At 39.3% G+C, this 21,850-nt stretch overlaps 1 protein-coding gene across 1 annotated transcript in view; it reads right to left on the bottom strand.

Annotated features, from left to right (window-relative positions):
- Positions 1–21,850, bottom strand: part of LOC107224482 (vacuolar protein sorting-associated protein 8 homolog) — a 165,528-nt gene that overhangs the window by 7,053 nt on the left and 136,625 nt on the right. Inside the window, exons 11-14 of the mRNA XM_046732629.1 lie at positions 14,048–14,215; positions 13,182–13,329; positions 10,421–10,661; positions 9,949–10,162 (exon numbers count right to left, since the gene is read on the bottom strand). Coding sequence (XP_046588585.1) covers positions 9,949–10,162; positions 10,421–10,661; positions 13,182–13,329; positions 14,048–14,215 — 771 coding nt within the window. The remainder of the gene's footprint in view (positions 1–9,948; positions 10,163–10,420; positions 10,662–13,181; positions 13,330–14,047; positions 14,216–21,850) is intronic.

The raw sequence follows: 21,850 nt of genomic DNA, 5'->3' as shown, positions 1-21,850 counted from the left end.
CGCGTTGGCGTATTGTGTATACGGCACTCAAGATCGACACGCAGAGGTGAGACTGAGTATCGCTTCAAATATAGTGGATAATTGGTCTACATTTGCGGGTTTTATTACAGGTAATGAGTCAAACGGTGCTGTGATTAGGTCACCTGGTGATTACAAATCACATATGAATAAAAATGGAATATACGGGGGAGAAGCAGAATTAGCTGCAGCTGCGGACATTTTTAAGATATGTTTAATCGTGTATCGCGAAGAACAAATTCATCCACACCGGACCGGATCACAAAATGAAACACAATCCTCGTTACTCTTCACCGGCGACGGAGACAGTGGACACTTTGATGTCTTGCAGAACCAAAATAAAATTCAGATAGTGAGTAATGAGTATGAAAAGTAACAATCAAATAATAGTAAATCTAAATATATCACCAAACAGTCAAAAGGACAGCCAGGATTTACGATGACAATGGAGAAAGGAGGAGTTTGAAGCAGCAGACAAGGCGATGAAGATGGTGGATGGTCGGAAGTATCACAAAAGAAAGAGGAAAATAAAATTGTAAGTGCGAAGAACCAAATAAGCCATAGAATAATATCCATCAGACAGATTTCTTTAACGGACACAATTACCTCCTTCAGTACACGTGTGAAAGAAGATTTCTGAAGCTCTTGGAAGATCGCTCACGCACAAGGTATTCACGCACGGGTACTCCAAGGTATCGAACAGACAATCATCTGGGTTTACCGTCACGAACGGCAGAAATCCGCTGTTTGGCGGGCCTTTTCAGCGCTACTCTTTGCGGTGCAATCTCATCGGCGCCGTCGCCGACTTCGCAAAGAGCCGCCTCATTCCCCGCGGAGTCCTCTAGCATCGCGCGGAATTCTAACGGTTGGAAATATTGCATATTTTCTTTATTGTTTACCCCACTCTGAAGACCCAGTAATTGAAACTCCACATTAATTACAACGTACACTGCGCACAACATAAATAAGAACTTACAGGTTCACTCGTTTTACTCCGCCATCAGGGCTCGAACAACGGCGAAACGGGTGGCATCCTGCTGCCGAATCACATCCGCGGCTACACTGAGAAACTCGTAACTACGCAATGCACCGGTGCTGTGGAGGTGCACCAGGGCCCGTGCCCCGCAGACCGCCAGAAGTTGCCGCAATTGCCGAAGCAATTCCGCATGTGTCATACGGAACAGCAGCTCCCGAAAGAAAACAGGGCACACATGCCCAAGAGCCGCGTTAACCCTCCTAAGCCCGGCTGGCCGCCTTTACCACAGCGTATCGGAGATCGTTGATCGAATGCATTATTTTTGAAAATAACGTAATACAGTAGAACCTCGATAATCCGAACCTTGATCATCCGAACTCTCAGTTATCCGAACGATGACTTAGTTTATCCGAACGCTCAATTATTGGCACGTTGGCACGAAAGATACATTGTTGCTCGCTGCCACCGCCGTAAGCACCAATGTATCTTTGAGAAAATCGCGGGTATGCAAAAACGCGTTACAGCCGTTCGTCAATATAAAATTGACCATTTTATGAAAAAAAAAGAATACAAAAAAAAGCATTCGACTTTTTTCAGGTGTGTAAAATACATACAGGTATATATATATATATATATATATATTAAAATTTGACATACATATTAAAGTTGAAATATATATATATAAGTTTTGCTAAGTTCGGAATTCTTGATACGGCAGTGGCGGCGGCGATATCTTTATATAATACAAGACTTCAGTGTTAGCTAGTCACCCGAAAACATAATGCACATGCTCGCTATCTTCCTCACGTTACTGGTTTACTTATAATGTATGTGAACTCCGCTCCTTGATAAATTGCATCTGATTTACCCCCATCGCGGAAGTAGAATCGCGATATAAACAAACGAGCATGTTTAATACAGCCTGGTGGGGATCGGCTGCATCATCCAAGACATTAGAATTCCGTCAACTCTTTTCAGTCACATTATCAAGAGCATTTCGTGGGGTGGGGGGAATCACGCCTTTTATAATCATGTCAGATGCGTGGGCGTGTCAGTCTTGCGTCAACTACGAAAGAATACACACGTGAACTATGGGTACATCCAAATCTTCTGTACCAATGCGCAACACGAATACAATTTATAAAACGTTTACGAGGACTTTGAAAAAGACTGAGAAGAATCTGCTATTGTCGACAATGTACAGTCTAAATAATTCTTTTACAAAAAAAATAGTCATCGGACTCGGGCTACGGTTCGACGATCAGTTTGAACCAGTCATCAAACTCGTCAACAACTTCTCCGGAAGCGTGCGTCTGACACCTTCGTCGTGGTCGAGATACGCAGATGAGGTGGACAATATCTCCAAATACCTTGACATAGAAAGATACACTGATGACCAATGGTATTTTAATCGGATTGAGCTTGGTAACTGCAACGTCAAATTGTCAACGGCACATCGTGATTGAGCCGTCAGATTCGAAGTACCTACTATCGCCGAAGTCGCCGATTCAGAAGATAAGGAATCAGACGGCACAGACACGGGAACTCAAGATGAGAACTTTCAGTCACTCGCCAAACGTCAGAAAGTGTATCAGCCCATCGTTGTCATGCAGAAATCCACATTTAACGGACTTGAAAGTTATATTTGTGTGTGTCGATGAACGGTTACGAAGGCTTCAACGTGTGGCCCAATCAGTAAACGAGTACAAGAAAACATACGTCGCATACATAGCTGCAAAAGTGAATCTAATGCTCCATAACGCACCGAGTCTTTATCGCATTAGGCAAATAGCTCGGATGCAGTACGTCGTTGCCCTAGAACACATCAGGTCAACAGTGAGTCCTACCTTTCCCAAGAATTACCTCAGTATTGTCCTCCTTGAAATTATGCGGCTATTTCCATCGTACCTCGCTCCTGAAATCAAGCAGGCCATCGAAACTGAGGACAAAGCCTTAGCCAGTCTTTGAATAAACTAATTCGTCACTACCAACATTAAGCATTGGGATAACCTCCTGGGCACTATTTCTCAATGAAGACCAAGGGCAATATACAACTTGCAATAAATCAGGAGGAAATGGCAGGCAATGTATGTGTTACTCTGAGAATTTTTTCGTGTGAAGAGCCTCGGATCAACACGGCTACACCCCGCCAAGCGAACGGAGATATTGTAGCTGATCCATTGTACGTGCCCGAAGAATATCCTTATCTATGGAAGGTACTGACTTCACTGGTGACTGCTGTAATTATTATAATTATAGTGGTCATGTGGGGCGCTATAACCATGACAAATGAAAACATCCTACTCCAACAACAAACAAACAATTAGTAATAACCCTATATGTATTTGCATCTGCATTAACTGAATAAACCTGTAAGGAGATTTAATTTTTGTACGCAATCCGTCTTTGAGTTCTGTTTCCTCACCCACGCGCCCACATCCTCGTACATCAAAGTATGCCTATAGATTTACATTAACAATAAGAGAGAGTGTGCAGGTCTATATTTTCCAAGTGCACGTAAAGCTTAGGATAAATACTGACGGCAGGGTAAGGTCAGTGAAACGAGCAGCCAACGCAAAGAACAGGGATGGAGAAAGAACGAGAGTCGGGGTGGAGAGGAGTCTGCACTCCCGAAGTCCAAGTCACAGAGTTCGCTTAGTGAACAGAGGTAGCGGGGGCAGAGGGATAGGTAGTCCGAGAATTTGCCTAATGGCCAAGGGCACTAGGGTAAGGGAAAGGAGATCGTCTCATGGTCAGGGGTACACAGGCCAAAAGACCATCCCGTAGAGTCCCGGAATCTGCTTCGTGGTTAGCGGTACCCGATATTCACTTATACTTGACGAGGGGGTGGCGGGGGAAGGGCTGACGAGCTGAGGAGTTTCGAGGCGAAAAATCGCTTCTTGGCAAGGGGCTGCGAGGAAGGGGTGGTCGCCCGGGGAAGGGAATGGCGCCCCAAAAACCACTATTTGGTGAGGGGGCGGCGGGGAAAGAGAAAGACGTCCCAACATTTGCTCCTCGGCGAGGGGCGGCGGGGGAAGGGGAAGGCGCTCCAAAGTCACTCCTCGGCGAGGGGCTGGCGCCGAAGTGGAGTTCGAGGGGATTTTGTTGTGCCACACCAAAGTGCCCCTATACTACTGACGTATTATTTATTTCTTGTTGCTTCTCGAATCTCGCTTGATTAATTCTTATTCACGTGGTCGTTCCTAACCACCTATTTTTCTTCACCGTCTAGGTAGGTTTCTACTCAAAGAGCAGGTAAGTGGCCGTCTCCTCATCTTTGCCGCGCTTGGAGTGAGTGGCAAATTCGGTTCTAAGACAAGATGAGAAATACCTTGTCTTTACATATATTTCATTTTCCATCAATAATTAGGGCAAACCACGTACACCAGAAGCACCAAATTAGAATAGAGTAATCAGTATACAGTATGGATGTATGTGTGAAAGTTACATTATATCTTTTGTCAATGTTTTAATCATATAAATGACGAGACTGAAAACCACTGGATTACCCAGGTCACGCTCCAGCAGAAAGAGCTGACCCAGAAGTCCAGCTCCAGGTCAATCTTATACCTGATTGGCTAATTAACACGTGCATTGATACACAAAGTTGTAACCGCGAGCTCTTGGATCGTCAGGCCCAAGAAGCCGTATCTTCTCAGATAGCAAAATATCCGTACAGTGATGGCGTATACGCCAGCACACGTGCGGATTAACCCGCGACGTGTACTTTCACCTCATGAGTGTATAACGCGGATGACGCATATCGCTCACACATTGTGAAATTACATTGAAGCTTATGAATAATCTTTCAGATATAAAGGAAAACAAAATTTATTCAAAGTACTACGTGATCATAATCAATTATTTTATTCATAATTGTTATTCGTACGATAGTAGCGATATAATTTTTTGTTTTTTATCGCAATATTGTTATTATTGTGAAGAAAGGATCACTTCCGTACAGTTTATTCGAAATCAAATAAGACATAATACAATAAAATAAAATAAAATGCAATTAGCATGAACATTATGTTTACTTGACACAGTTACTAGACTATACGGGGTATTCCGGAATTCGTGAGAAATCTGTTCAGGGGTTAATCCCTGTCAAAATTGGGATTGAAAATTCCTGAGCCATTATTTCTAATTATATTATCCGAATTTTTTTTTCGAAAAATTTTTCAATTTCAAATTTTTTAAATATTTTTTTGACAATATTTGTCAATCTCAAAGTACCCCGAATGATGCCAATCTGGTTTTTTCAAATATGAGACATTTCTCGATGAAAGTTACGTAATGGTGGAAGAAGTTGAAAAAATGTGTTATGGTTATGAAAAAAAATAGTTTTCCAGAAAAAACGAAATTTCATCCGTCAAGTCGCAACGTGCGTGGATTACAACCCGTATTTGCCCTTCCGAGCACAGTAGAGTTTGCAAATCTCAATTCTGACCAGCTTAAGTCTGGTGGAAATTCGTTAACACCGAGCACTTTAGTTTATTCTGTGAATTGAAAAAGGCTCGCTATGACCCTAATTTCACATTTTCCTGTTCTATGCTAATTCTTATCTCTTCGCGAAAAGACAGTGTGATATCTTCCATTTCCAATTAAATCCGAATTTTGCTCCGATTAAACAGAACCGGGTAGTATTAAGTTTTTACAACAAACTACATTACCTTACCATATCATCATTTAATAATAATAATCAACAATCGACGCTACTTCTTACATCATATAATCATCGCGAATAATAAACAACAACTGTTGAGTGAACGTTGTGAACACAACTCATTGGTCGCGCGCCTTCCAACTCACGCGAGGCAACCAGCCTCGCACACTTTCCAATCACGCGACCCAGAAGAAAGTGTGACGTCACGCACGCCGCTCACGCCACCCACGCAGCCGAGCGCGTTGCGTAATCAACGAACGTGGTCTCCCGCTGCCAAAGACCAACCGAGGCTGGAATAAGAGACGGCCGATCAGACCGATCGGCAGGACACTTCGGGTTCAACTCTTCTGACGCACCCAACAGACTCTGACGCTTCAACGACGCCGTTCCAGCTCATCGACGCTACAACGACTGTGACTGACTCTGCGACAGCTGACTGACTCCACGACAGACCGGACTACAAGACATTGTATGACGGACCCTTTTTATCTGGCTTCGGCCAGCGAACAGACAAGAACAGCTGCATCCAACCCGCCTGTCCCTTGGACTCTACATCGAATTGACGTTCCCTCACGACCACTGACGAGACCACCAGCCGTACTTCTTTCTTTATGGGATGTACGCAGAGCACGCCTGACCTCTCCCAGCTATTACCGGCGCATCCCAGCCGCAATATCCCCGTTTCCTGAGCCGCAGCGTTCTTTTGCATCAACTGCCACCCAGACAACAGATAGCGAGTGGGAGTCTCCGGTGAAAACAGCTGAGAACCGCCGTCCCCCAACGCCTCCCAGTTCACCAGAGAGCCGATACACTCCGCCACCCAGGACTGTAACCGAACCCCCTAGACGACCGACATCTGCACTGAAACCGAACCCCCTAGACGACCGACATCTGCACTGAAACCTCCACCGCATTGTTTTACCACGAAAACTACCCCATGTATTACTTGGCAACCATTAAAATAACTGTATATATGTAAATAAAATAAATAATAAGTATAAAATAAACTCAACACCACAACTCATCTTTGATTTCAAGCGACTCACACCTTCCACGCGGTTCGGTCGAACTAAGAGCTATCACATAGCGAACAACAACTGTTGAGTGAACTTCTATAAACTTTTGGACAGTAACTTTTCAGCAACACAAATTCTAAATTCCACCAGACGAAGTGACCGGTATCATCGTACGATTTCCATCGACCCTGTTAAATACCGAGGTGACGCTCTGATCTACATTACAAGTGACTGACCGATTACATCCGACAGCTCTCAGTCTCGCCATCGTCATATGAAGATAAGTTAATTGGAGTGGTAATCTTCCAAATTGTTTAAATCGTTATTTTCACCAATTGTGAACTATAGTAAATCTAGAATAGAATAGGTGGGAAGATTCTCTAGTCTCCAATCAAGATAACACATTTTGTTCTCTGAGAAGTTTAACGTAGAATCGGTGCCTAGCTGCAAATGTTATTCTTGTGGGTATTTCGAAAGCAACTCTGTCTCCTTTTCAGTTCGGCCCCACAATAACAATTTGGTAACAAAAGAATTGGTTGTATCATTGCAATTTAAATATAAGTTTACTTTTGATTTGAACAGAGAGATACGATAATAACCGACCAATACTAGAATTAATAATCGTTCAGGATATATGTATTCTTGGTACCGACCATATTTGTACCCCACTTAATTTATATATTACAACACTTATCGAAGAACGTAAACAAATAAATTGAGGCTTTTCCGCAGTTGGCCTGTATTTGAATATTAATTCGCTCGTCGACGTTATTTTCATTTAAATTCACACACTCTTATTATTATTAATTCTGATAATATCTAAGTTTATCAATTTTTTTTTCATTTCTTGCATTGTAGTGAATTGTTTAAAGAATATATATAAATTTTTACCAGATTAATTCATCTTTAACCATTTATTTTGAAGGATACTACCACCACTCAGTACACGTCTCACTGCCCACGTAACAGTCTCGTCGACAATATTGAATATTTTATGATACGATAAAAATCGGAAAAAATCCAACCACAATAAGAATAATAAGGAAATTGAATTTAAGTAATAATCATGCCCAAAAATTATCAACAAATTCATAAAAAAGAACATTGTTTAACAAATTTTTAGAAAATTCTTATAAATTCATGTGTCTTTAGAAAAATCAACGAACAAAAACAAAAATTTGTTGAGCAATGTTTTGTTTAAAAAATTTATTCATAATTTTTGAGCATTATTGTTATTATTCGAATTTATTTTTCTTATTGTCTTTATTGTGGTTGATTTTTTTTGACTTTTATCTTATCATAAAGTATTTAATATTGTCGACGAGACCTTTTACAGAATTTTTTTTAAATAGAGTCCGTTTGAGTTCCATTTTCAAATTATCACTGTTTTTTTTTAGAATTAAAGTGGGAACACGATGATATTTTTTCAAACATTTCAAGTTGGTGAGATGATAATGAAAAATGCTAAGGGATTTATAAAAAAAATGAATAATAATTTAATTACGTCAAACGCAAATTTGAAATATACCACTACATAGAATGACTCAAGATCTTAAAAATCGATTTGTTGGATTTTATTGTACAACTAATGGATTCAACGATATAGTAGTTTGAATGTTCGCACGATATTTTTTGTGATTTCATGCAATTTTCAACCGTGCATATCTTCTTAAAAAAAATCGCAAGTATTTTTCGCAAAACACGTTTTCCATTTTTTTATGTGTAAAATGTGTCAGCAAATGTAAAAAAAAACGGAATCCTTAATTATAATTTTTATCAAAAAACGTTCAGTTTGACGTAGAACGAGCGTTATACGTGAGTATGCTTTTCTTTGACTTTGAATGTTTCTCACATGCCTTACATAATCGTGTAACAATGCATGTTCAAATTTTGTTTACACAGTTCTTATCATGTTACAAAAAGGTTAGGTGTGTTCTTACGCAGCCATCTCTAAGAACCAATCGCATTCCATGCCCAATGAAGGCCATCTTGGATTTTCAAGCAGTCACATTCAACTTCATTTAGCGCACATTTCAAAGTGTAGACATCTCCACATGGTATATGTATACCGTCGTATATTTTGAAAATGGCCTCCGTTGGGCTAACCACTGAACTCTAATATAATTGGAATGCTTGCTGCGGTGGTGGGGCGTCAGCCGAGAGAGATAGCTCAAATGTACTCAAATGTAGCAGCCTGTCTCTTTCTATTATGTGCTGCGCATGCGTTGCACCGTCGAAGCAAAAATGTTATCTCACCGCGATATCCTGGTTCGACTAAACCACACTGAACTCTAATATGTGATTGTGAATAACAGGGGATTTTATTTTATTGTTATGTTTGAAAAATTATTATGTTAAGAAATGGTGCGAGGTTGCTGTGTGACTAAATGTAATTAATTTTTTATACCTGATAGTAATGTCTCATTCTTTGTGCAAGTATTTCGACTTGAGGTAGTCTGTAAGTATTTTGAAACAAACCGGTCCTTACTTTCATTTTTCTTAATTTAATTATCAGAAAATCTCAATCCAATAAAGCAATATCATATGAAAAAAAAAAACGGTAAATTTTTACCAAACATAAGATAATGCAAGAATTCGTGAAGAGATTCAAATAGAATGTGTATGAAGTGTGTAAAAATAAGGGGACAAACTTTTTAGAATACTGTACATGGAGCGAGTGAGAGAGTGGTCTTATTTGATACCTCTCACTCGGCTGAAAGTCAGTCCTATCCCTTACCATTGCAGCGAACCTTCCAGTTATATTAGAGTTCAGTGGGGTTAACCGCCAAATATGGTCTGCGCAGAATAGGATGAAAATGCACCTGTCAGAGGAGCACACCTCATCGTCTTTAATCATAGTTCTTATGGTCAAACTGAATAAGCATGTATTATCATTACTTTCAATTGAATAAAGGGTAACTCTATCCGGTTAACCATTTTAATATGATGCACGTTCGTATAGTTATTTTATAATTCAGTAAAAGAAAAAAATTAGAACCCAAAAGCGTGCATTGATACTAGTAGAAATAAAATGTTCCCATGCTACTTTATACACCCATTCGGTTTTACGAAACAGTAATGATACTTATTTCGTTCATCGAAGTCGATATTCAATGTATCAAACTGAAACAAATTCAAGGAATCAAATCTGCGGAAAAGTAGCTTCAAGCCAATGATATTTAGAAATTCCATGTGACACGATCTTTTCTAGGAGGAGACATATGTACGAGTATGTCAATTGTACATCATAAGGATCGCATCCAAGGACTCACCGGTGGTCTTTTAGTTGTTGGAAGTGAATTGGTCACTGTTGGTGCCCAGCCCTTAGTCCGCAAGCACTGGTAGCATACTTTAGAATCTCCTATGCAAGATATATGGTATCCATGCCCACATCTAAACACTACTGCATAATCTGTGCATTGTGAAAGTCCTCGCCGACACACTGGGCAATATAAGCACACATTTTGAAACGCTTTGCCTGCATCCCTGGATATAGACAGACATTTTAGAATTATGAAGTTTAGTTAGTATTTAATAGATACCCCAATTAGTGTACGATGCCAAACAAGCCGTTTTTAATTTAACAATAATTTGTTTTGTATAGTACTGAAATAAAGAAAGTGAACCGAAGTCCTCCCGACTTTACTGACGAATTTAGTTGGATTATTCCTTACGCGTATAGTTTACTAAATGTTTGTATATCTTTGGAATGCGAATTGTCAGAAATAACGGTTTTTGTCTTACCTGAGAGATTTTTTAAGAGCTTCATGCAGTTCCATGCTTACTAATCTTGCACTTGCTTCGACTAGTGTTTGATCGTAACAAGAGTGCGTCAAAACTCCAGTTAATAATTCTCTTATATCACCAATTGTCCCACCAGTAGCTAGAGGATGTTTTAAAATTTGTTCTAATACTGTGGACAGGGTTGTGGTGCCGCTCAATGACTCTAGCACGATTCGAAGCAACTTGCCTTGTAGCGATTCACCTGGAAAAATATATTAATAAAACAATGAATAATACGTAAATTACATTTTCAAAACTCGGGTAGGGATAGAAACAAATACATGGTTGTATTGGGTCTGCTTATGCCCCTTACCGTCACCTTTACATGCAAAATTATAAGTACCGAACTAAATCTACTATGGTGAGTATTTGGTTTTGTCGTCACTGATGATCGTATAAACAATATCTCACACTATCTACACATGTGCCTAAGCAAGAAGGTGAAGTTATACAATGGAGGCACCGATTACGCAATATTAATTTACACGCTTTCGTGCTAGAAGAATCTCATGCACTACTTGATTCTAGCTACGAATCTGCTTGCACATAAGATTTCAATTCTTTAGCAACCATGTAACTTGACAGTGTTCTGAAGAGGATATCGTTTCTACAAATTAACAGTTCTAAAAAGTTATTTCTGCAAGTGGCGATCCTATAAGTCTGTTTCTCTCGATTCACTCCGAAAGATTCGTATCTATAAACTGCGGTCCTACAAGTTCGTTTCTACAAGTGGCGGTCCTATAAGTTCGTTTCTACAAGTGCTGATTTTTCAAGTTCGTTCCTACAAGTGGCGATCCTACAAGTTCGTTTCTCATACACTTAATTATCAATTTCGTACATTTTAATTTAATATAATTAAAATTATTTGATCGTCACTTGTAGAAAAGAACTTATAGGATCGCCACTGGTTGAAATGAACCTTTCGAAGCAAACCGAAGCACTCATAGAAACGAACTTGTAGAACTGTTCAATTGTAGGACTGATACTTGTGGAAACAGTATCTCTCATTCGGTACTGCAATTTGCGAAAAATGAGAAAAAACGGTGCTCCAGGTCAATCCCGGTCTTGAAACCAATCAATCTGTGTTTTTTTCGGGATTTAAATCCCCCTAGAAAACTAACTCTACCACAATTTGAAGTACGCGTGTATCGTGCCATTCGTCGATGTATTCGTATCCCGTCCATCTGGTAGCACCATCTTGCGTAATTGTATTATTCTATTTTATAATTGAAGTAATGATCTAAGTCTCGTTTATCCAGCTTTGTGATATTCTAGAAACTTTTGAGTTTTTGTTTTATTGCATTATTTGAATTCTCACGACGTTAGTCGTGTGAATCTTAATTTTAACATTGGCGATATAAACAGTGTCTGTATTATTTTAGTTTTCTCATTTATTTTGTCTGGATTTCATTATAATAATCTGCCATGTAATTACGTTACTGTAATTTCATTTAATTTAACCCTAACTGGTAACTTGGGGTGAATATCAGCACAAACATTTTTCAATCTCCTCGTAGAGTCCCTTAGTACATTAACTTTGCCGATGTTATACAACATTTAAACCATGGAGCCTAGATATAAGGAGAACGATCGACATAGGCGTTTTGGCTTTATTTGCGGCCAGAAAAAAGGAGACAGATCATTTTCTCATCATGTCCACTAAGGTAACTCTGGTGACGTTAATATCGTGTTAATGGCGTTCGTTTGTTATTATTAGTTTTCCCACTTTTCCCGGCATTCCTCCATTTTCCCACTTTTCCCAACATTTCTCCATTATCCCCTTCTTAAACGTAAAAAACCTGATATTAGCAACTCCAGGGCCTCTAGTGTAGAAAGATCTTGCTACATCAGCCGTTTCTTATACATTACGGTCGTTCTCCTTATATTTAAACTCTATGACGTAAACAATCAATTTTGGTTAGGAAAAATGAGAGAGCTTTTTTTTCGATACTTAAATAATACCTAAATCTTTTTTTTGTAATCTTTAGTACTCATTGTGGAAGCATTATATCAGGTTTGTTCGAGCTAGGGAGAATTTCATCCTATATGATCGTTATGCGTTTCTACCGAAGTGTGACCAATTAGAGTTAAACCTTGTTGTATTTTATTTGTCTATCCCCACTTTTCCCGCGGCTTTCAGCGGCTCCTTGTGTAACTTTTTCATTTTCCACCCCCACGTTCCCCTACACTAAACACTGACGGCTGAGCATATTGCCCTGCTAAGGTACTTGTCTTCATCAATTTTAATTTCCAGTGATATTGTATTTGCCGGGTTTACTCAATCTCATTGGCACTTAGTGCCTGGCACCCAACACAAATACTTTATTTGAAGTATTCAGCATTTTCTCGTGTTGCTATTTATTTTATTAATTTCTTTCTTTTGTTTATAATTATATTCAATTTCGTGGACATTTGTCACCGCGCCCGTGCCAAATGAACTACCAACACCAGAGCATTTTTATAGTATTAGGATTACATGTGGGTTTAGATAATTCGTCACCCGCAGCAGTATGATTTAATAAGTGTATTGACGAGACACTAAATTAACAATAATCATGGTTCAGTGTGTAGCCTAGTCCATACGTATACAGCCGATTCAGGTACACTGCTGTTACACTCACGCGCCACAATCCTGCGCGGGACGCACGCCATACATACATACACAGTGTACATACCCTACTCCGAGCGCACATACTGGCATAAATCATAGTATTAATCATACCTTTTTGGATATTATTTTCGGTATATGGATGTAACACTGTTTCTACAAGCGGCATCCAGTCCAGATGGCCAGCAGCTCGTCTGCATAGTGCTGCTAATTCTGAAGTTGCTTGAATAGCCTTGTTACTCTTGATATCCCCACCGCAGTGCTAAAACATAAGGTAAGGTAAGGTATAGTATATGCAATGCAAATAATTTTCAAACAGCATACGAGAATGAATTATACTACAATATAATATACAAAGTGATCTAATTCAAAGAAATGTCGATTTTGGTCCTTTCGTTATCATATCACATCGAAATTTGGAATAATTGATGCATTCATTTTTCAGTAAATTAGTGTTCATTCAATTTAAGTTGGCGTAGAAGGCCGAGGATACTGGGGTATGTCTCAGTCGTTCTGCCGCTCTCGTTTAACGGCGTGATTAGCTTGTGCTATCCCACTAGGCCGCGCGAGTATTGAGTTGGTATCCCTACCGTTTACTATACATGAAAAGTCACGGTATGTGGGAAGAGCTGGTAAGTAATGACAGATGTGGCTGCTCTTATTTCTTTATTCTCTACTCCTTTATACACTCACTCTTTCCTATTTTCCAAGCGCGCTTATACTCTTTCCATCTCTCGCTTTCATTCTATTTCCAGCCGCTGTCCGTGTTTTTTCAATCCCTTGTATTCTTCGATGCTTCTCGTTCGTCCTGACTAACAAGCCTCGTACTATTCTTTTACTTTCTTTTCTCTTTCAGTCACAATCAATCATCCACAAACCATGTTTAACATTCGAAATTTGCAAAAATTTCGACATATTGTAAAACAATTGTGAGATAAAAGTTACGATACAAGTTATTAAAGAAAAAAAAATCTGATTACCATTTCAAACAGACTTTGAAGATCCGCTAGTAGTAAATCGAATGCTTCTTGATAATTGCCTAATTTTTCTAACATAAGAGCTATAGCTTCTGTATGGTTTATATCCTGGACTATTTTCAGAACTTCGTTCAACCGACAACCGTGTGGTCCACAGAGATGTTGAACAACCTGGAAGTATATGACAAGCTATATGTATTATAGCGTACTCAGAAAATTCTGTGTTTTCAATAGGAAAAAATAGAAAAAAAAAAAAAATTGTTTTTTACGATTTTCTCAAGATATACTGCATTTTAAATAATTGTCAAGTATATGAAAGAGGGGTAAAATTTTCTGATAAATCGATTCCTGCTTTTTATTTTCTACAATTATTCTCACATTGTGAGAAAAACGCAAAACATCTCCGTCTAACGTGTGTTTCTCTACTCAAATAAAGGCATTTTGAGTCAATATGTTCATTATAAGGTGAACGTGTTAAATCATTAATCATCATTCGTTTGATTAAAACGAAGAACACTAAAAAAGAAATTTAAGCAATCTATTTCTATTATTTCGTAATAGTCTTTACAATACAAAGTACCGTTTTCAAAATTACTATTCACCGGTTTAATTTACATAGAATTTAATTACACTTTCTTCAAATATGTATTCTGCTATTTGAACTGACAAATTCGTCACTAGTCTGCTATAAGCGCAAAATTTGTAGCATTTTGGTGTGAGATAGAAAATCCTGACCAGTCACTGAAACTATACGAAAAATGATCACTGTACGTAATGTGATAGGAATAAGGACCAGTTGTCGGCGAATTAATATCATTGATACTGTAGGGCACTGGTGATCCAATCGTTTAGATCAGATTAGATAATCGCATAAAGTGCTGAAATTTCAAATTGAGGCATTAAATTAAAAGTAAATATTATTATATCGAATTGTAACAAAAATATTAAACTCGCGGAAGCCACCCTCACTCAGCAGTATAAATGAACAACAGAAAATGCTAAAAAAAAAGTAACGAAAATTCAAGCAGCGCGTGCACTTTCAATTCGTTGCTCGGAAAGATTATTCAAGGAATTCAACAAAACACTAGGTATACAAGAAATTGGAAAATCGTGAAATAAACATAAAAGTAAATAAAACAGCGTTGAATAGCAGTGAACAACCAGAGGAGATAAGTATCTCGAAATGATGGAAGATGGAAGATGGAAACCTAATTTGGACAAAATTTTCCGCAAGCTCTTGGGAAAACTCAGGTTCAATATTTCTTCGGGTGATGAAGTACCCCTACCTTTACCACGTGAGTAAACTCACCCTTTTTCTTCCAATATTAGATAAACAAACGAACCGAAGAGGTTCAAATTTCCAACCAAGGCACGCTCGGCCGTACGCCCAGCTGATCGTGAGAACATCTTTTATTTACGAAATTATTGTAATTTCTAATTAGTCCAGGGACATGTGCGTTATTTTCTTGGGGCAAGCTAATTTTTTTGATATGGGTAGTAAAAATGGTGTACATGGACATATGGCATCCAACCCTCTGAAATCACGTGAGAACATTGTTTCAAAATCGATCAAAACGATGATGTTAACGGTTTTCGCGTATATGTTTTTTCCTCTCGATTCTACAAAATAAAAGTTCAATACTTTTTTTTTCGTGTTTGAAAGGCCCACAAAACTAGACGTCGCGAGTTGAAACATATTAATTAAATCAGAAGTTATTGGCAAAAAATCACTAACAGCATCGTTTTAAATACATAATAACGAAGTTAATATTTATTTCAATAACGACTTTTGAAAATTTTTTTCACTCACTTACCTTTTTCCCAAACACTTGATATTTTGTACAATGAAAGTACTCTGTATTCCAATGTTCATCAATTTTTTTTCGCTACTCGCTTAAAATGTCGAACAACAGGCCGTCAACTTTGACAACCTCTAATTCCGTTGTTTTTCAATGAATCGCAATAAACGTTTCTTCAAATAAAAGCTTTTGTCGTACTTTTTTCATATCCGTAATAAAATGTTACAAAAAGAGTAGAATTAGCTGTGAGTTCAATTTTGTAACTAACGGCGTATATTATTATTAAGTATCAAGAAATTCGACTCTTCAGAGCACAATTATGGAATATTAGTGTGTAGTTGACATGTTTACATTTTATATCCTAACTTTTGATGAAAAGCCACGTAAGAAGGACAAGGCCGTCTGTCAATCATATGAAAATACACATATCGATATTTGCGAGAAGAAAAATGCTATAGAATGTAAATTCGGAAATTTTGGTGATTTCGAAAAATTCACGATGGAGCTAGGAAACGAACCTGGCATCTAGAGCTGCTTAGCCGGAGGCTTACTCCACTAGACCACCTAGCCGCCCTGACTCTGTTGTCTTTGATTTCTCTCATCACCTGTAAGTTCGAATTTGTTTTTGTGTACCTGTAATTGTATGTGTTAAGAAATTCGTCTCGTCAGAGCACAATGCTGCCGGGTCTGCGATGGTGTGCGGACGTACCTAGAAAGTGCTCGTCTTTTATACAAGTAAAACTAACCATAAGCTATAATACTGAGTGTACTGAAGGACCATTTGGTGTGTTTAAACAACGAGAAGCGCTAAAGATATAAACTTTAGCGTTACAAATGGTATTTAAAAGTAATTGCTTAGTTTTTATCTAGCTAAAAATATTCTAGGTTAGAGTATTATCCCGCATAATGACAAACCTCATTTGCTCGCCTAATGCCAAGTGGCGACATCTCTAAGGGCGACCAAGAACCCCCAGAACCACTAATCGAGCCGCCAAAGTTGAAGATATTTGCTATTACCACCCCGCGAAATCCAAACGAACCAACTAGACGAGGGCGTCCACCAAACATCGAGCACCTGTTTTCTACTAGGTCATCTTCCTGTCCTTCCATTCTCAACTTTATTGAGTCCAAAAGAAAGCGTGAGCCGAAAGACTCACATGAAAACGAGTCAGAAGCTAGACCGGCTAAGATCCTGTCAAGTGTTTGTACAACCCCTCAAATAGTGCACACCAGGGAAGAAGAAGACGCTGGCATGGATAGGATCCTGGAAGAAATTCAAGCTCTTGGAGCAGAGCAAGATCTCAAACACAAAGAACTTACCGAGAAGATTGAACAAAACTCTGTGGCCTTCACAGACGCCTGCGCTGGAATTTCTGATAAGTTACACAAGCTAAAAGAGGTGTTTCAACAGTCCAGAAATAGTTATGATGCTAGTATCTCTGCTCTGGAGTCTGACTCGGTTAAAAATTCACAGTTCGATCGTCTTCAGGAACTGGCATCTACATTGGAGGCCCGGACCAAGGTGCTTCCAATGGACAACGAAGCTCTGATGAATAAGAAGCTTGAAAAAATGACCCAGAAACTGGAGTATCTTGAGAAGGAGCGCAAGAGAAATAATATCTCAATCGCAGGTCTTAAGCTACCGGAAACGAACCAAGCCTTCTTTGTACAAAACTTTTTAAAAGCAAAGTTCAATGTTTAGTCCAATTCTGACTTGATTAAAATTTTCGCCAAACGTGTCATTGTGGACTTGAGAAGTTACGATAAAAAAGCCACAGTGATGAGAAATGAAAAAGACAAATTGGCCGGTACAAAAGTCTTCATTGAACTTGATCGCACAGCTAAAGAGTCTCAGGAAGATTGGCAGCTCAGAAATGCAAAAAAACAACTCGAAAAAGAAGGTAAAAAAGTAACGAGAAGACAGAATACCCTAACGGTAGACGGCACAGCTTACAGATGGAGCTGTACCGACAACAAGCTCGTCGCCCATGATAAAAATACAAACGTAATGAGTAATCGCAATATCAGCATGGCTATGGAGATTACTTCTCCCCCGCAAAAAAATTAAATTATACCGGTAAGAGCAATAAGACGATGAGAATTACCTTCTGGAACGCCCATGGAATGTCTAATCTTGCTCTATGCCCACTTATTATAAGCCACGAAGTGATTGCAGTTTGTGAAACCTGGTGCTCTCAAAAAATCACTCCCGTATATCTACCAAACCACCAGATGTACTGTACAAATGCTACGAGAGACCATGACGTGGGCAGACCAAGTGGAGGTCTTCTAACAGCTGTTAACAACCAACTCTCGTCAGAAATTCTGGAAGAAACCTCGTGGTGGATATTCAATAAGGTTAAAAATGACGATACAACTATGATAATCGGGTCTGTATACTTCAGGAAATGTCTAGATTCACAGTACTTACTAGATCTGTTGCAGGATACCCTGGACCACTTAAAAGTACAGCAGCACTGCGATATACTCGTCCTTGGGGGTGACATGAACGCCAAAGTAGGACATGTCGACATTTGGTGTGAAGAAATATTTGAAGGTCTTACACTCAACACATGCATGAGCACCACTGACAATACTATCTGCGAAAGAGGCAGAAAACTGATTTAATTCATGGCTGATAACAACTTTGTTCTCATCAACGGAATATCAATAAGAGACTCTCCAGCTCAGCCAACATTCGATGAAAGAGGCACATCAATTATCGACCTGATATGGGTGGATGCCACCTGTCTGCTCCATAGCTTGGACCTTGAAGTTCTCATGGAACCCACCCTGTCTGATCATAGACCAGTGTGTCTTTCGCTCAACATCTTCGGGAATAACCACGATGATACCACCCCAATCCCTCCTGCCAAACGAGTCACCAGAATTAAATGGACAAATAATTGCAAAAATGAATACCAGCAACAACTACATACAGAAGAAATCCCCAGCATCATCAATCTACAATCTCCGTAAGGCCCTACGTACTTATAACGCCAGTCTCTTTTCACCCAATAGCAAAAGAACTGTGGCGAATTGTAAAAAGACCTACAGGGACATCTGTGCTCAAAGGAAAAAATCTTATCAACAAGATATCAAAGATGCCTTCTACAACTTGTCAAATCCGACCAGTTTCTGGGCAGCGGTGAGAAAATACACCTTCATTGGAAACTGGTGTGCAATTATACCAACCAGCAGTTGAAATGCTTTTTACGCTAATATCTACCAGCCCAGACTCAGTATATACTTCAGACTACCCACACTTCACAACGATCTACTTGACTCCGAAATCTCGTATGAAGAACTAGAAGAGGTGCTCTCCTCCTTGAAACATGCCAAAGCAGCCTGACCTACTCACAAATGAGTTATTCCAAAATCTCACAGGACCATGGAAGAATGTTTCAAATGTCTTATTTAACAGAATACTTGAAGAAGAAACTGTCCCCAGCAACTGGGCCAATGCGCTGATGACTATGATTGTCAAAAAAGGGGACAAAACTGATCCAGCCAACTACCGTGGCACAGCCCTAGTCAATGCTGTGACTAAGATATTCACTCTGATCCTGAAGAAAAGATTCGTGAGGTGGATGAACTCTGAAAAAATTCTCTTAGGAACCCAACTGGGATTTAGAAAAGGGCGAAGCTGCACGGATGCTGTTTATATTCTGCAAACTGCGCTTCAGTTACAATTAAGGCACAACGACGGGCGTGAAATCTTTGGTATCTCGGTAGATTTTAAAAGAGCTTTTGGCTTTGTCCCACACCCTCGTCTCTGGCAAAAGATGCAGGAAAAAAATGTGAGCAGTAAATTTATTAACTTACTGATATCTCTGTACGAAACAGCATCTTTTCAGGTCAAAACAAATGGCGAGCTCTCGGATAAGTTTGATGTAATCAGAGGAGTCCCACAAGGAGAATCAATGAGCACTGATCTCTTCATCTTCTTTCTATGGGACTTCGAAGAGTTCTTCCGAAATCGTGGACTAATTGGTATTATTATTGATGGTTTAAATGATTTGATTATTCTGCTGTACGCAGATGACATATCCATCTTTGCCCACCCTCAAGTAAACCTCTTCAGGAAGCTAAAAACACTGCATGAGTACTGCACAAACAAAGGCCTCGAACTGAACCGTAGTAAAACTAGCATCATGATCTATAAGGCAGCTGGAAGGCCCAAGGTACTGCCTGAAACCTTCAGATTTTATAACGGGATCCTCCTGGATACAGTAAACAAGATAGACTTTCTGGGTGTAAAAATCTCTGCTTCCTCCCTTGGACTCGCAGCGCTTAGCTCAGCATTACTCAAAGCAAAAAGTGCCACAGGTCTTGCCATCTCGATTTTGTCCAAAGCGAGGTGTGACTCTTGGGATGCCTATAATAAGCTTTTTGAAAGTCTAGTTGCCTCGGTACTTCTCTGCGCATTCCCTGCATGGGGACTACGATATCGTAACTCACTGGAAGCTGCCCAATGCTTCTTTTACAAGAAGCTATTGCACTTACCACGCAACACAGCCGACTGGGCAATTAGACTAGAGTTTAATTTAACTCCTGTGGCATAGAAAGCCATGAAGCTACTCTGGACTTGGTGCATTAAGAAACTACGCTCTGAAAATTCCACTCTGGTCAAAATATGCCTACGCAGGACCTTTAACCTGGCGACGGGTAGACAACACGTCTCAAAAATAAACTGGGCATTCCAACTTAGAGAGTTCCCAACGGAATGTGATCAAACTGATCTAGTTAATAATCTGGACCCTGACCTGTGGGAAGCCAAGACTGATAAAATCTTCTCTAGATACAGGGACATCCTAAGAAATAAAGACTTTGTGTCATACAAGCAATCTGCCTCTGCGCAACTAGTACTCCCAAGAACAACACAAGACCATGTACCGGTCTATTTTCAAGCAAGATACTCAATCTCGATCAAGCGTATCTTTGCCCAGCTGAGACTTGCCAATAAGTTTATATGCTACCTGTCTTTATCAAACTCATCTTGCAAACTTGATCCAGCCAACGAGTGTCCACTATGCAACATGCATGAACGATATAATATTGAACAATTTCTGATGAGATGTCCGCTCTTCACACAATACAGGAACCACTATCTCAGTCAGCTACTCACTACTAACACTAACGTAATCACACTTCTCTGTGCTTCAAACGAACTACCATCTTTGCTGTGTATAATTATACAAGAAAATGTATCCTGCTTCGTAACTGGTCCCTACAACACTAAAACTTGTCCTAAGACCTCCAACACTACGTTCCACTCACCGTCAACAGTCAACTGTCATTTATACGTAACATACCTTTTCTGTTCTTTCTGGTTTAATGCTTTAATCTATTTAACTACTAGTTATTCCTGTTCAACTTTATATATTGCTCTTGGCACCTCTTGCTAAAAGATGTATATTTTCTCTTAACGTAATAAATTAAAAAAAAAAAAATTACTATCAAGTATTTAAAACGACGTGATCAGTGGTTTTTTGCCAATAACTTTTGATCTAATCAATATTTTTCAACTCGCGATGTCTAATTTTGTAGACCTTTTAAAGTCGAAAAAAAAGGATAGAACTTTTGTTCTGTATAATCGAAAGGAAAAAATATATACGCACGAAACGTTAAAATCCTAGTTTTGATCGTTTTTTAAACAATGTTTCCACGCGATTTCAGAGAACGGGAAGATACATGTTCATATACACCATTTTTACTTTCCACACCAAAAAAATCAGCTGGTCCCAAGAAAATGACGCGAAATGGCCCTCTTTGGATTATATTTCCTGGACTATAATTCTTGTCTAGCGACCTCGATATTGCATGAAAACAGTCTCACGATGGCTCATTTTACTCCTGAATCTTTCCGGAAGTGCGCAAAGTATCTCAGCTATGCATTTTCTGGCCCCTGAAATGCGGGAAATGTGGGAATAGTAACGCGTGTCAACAAACCATACATTTTTTTGACGTTTTTCGGGATGTGAGTAATTTTCGTGAATTTCGCTAC

Source organism: Neodiprion lecontei, chromosome 1 (assembly GCF_021901455.1).
Source record: "Neodiprion lecontei isolate iyNeoLeco1 chromosome 1, iyNeoLeco1.1, whole genome shotgun sequence".
In the NCBI taxonomy this organism is placed as follows: Eukaryota; Metazoa; Arthropoda; class Insecta; order Hymenoptera; family Diprionidae; genus Neodiprion; species Neodiprion lecontei.
The sequence above is the reverse complement of the archived record's forward strand: the minus strand, read 5'-3'. Positions and strand labels throughout refer to the sequence as shown.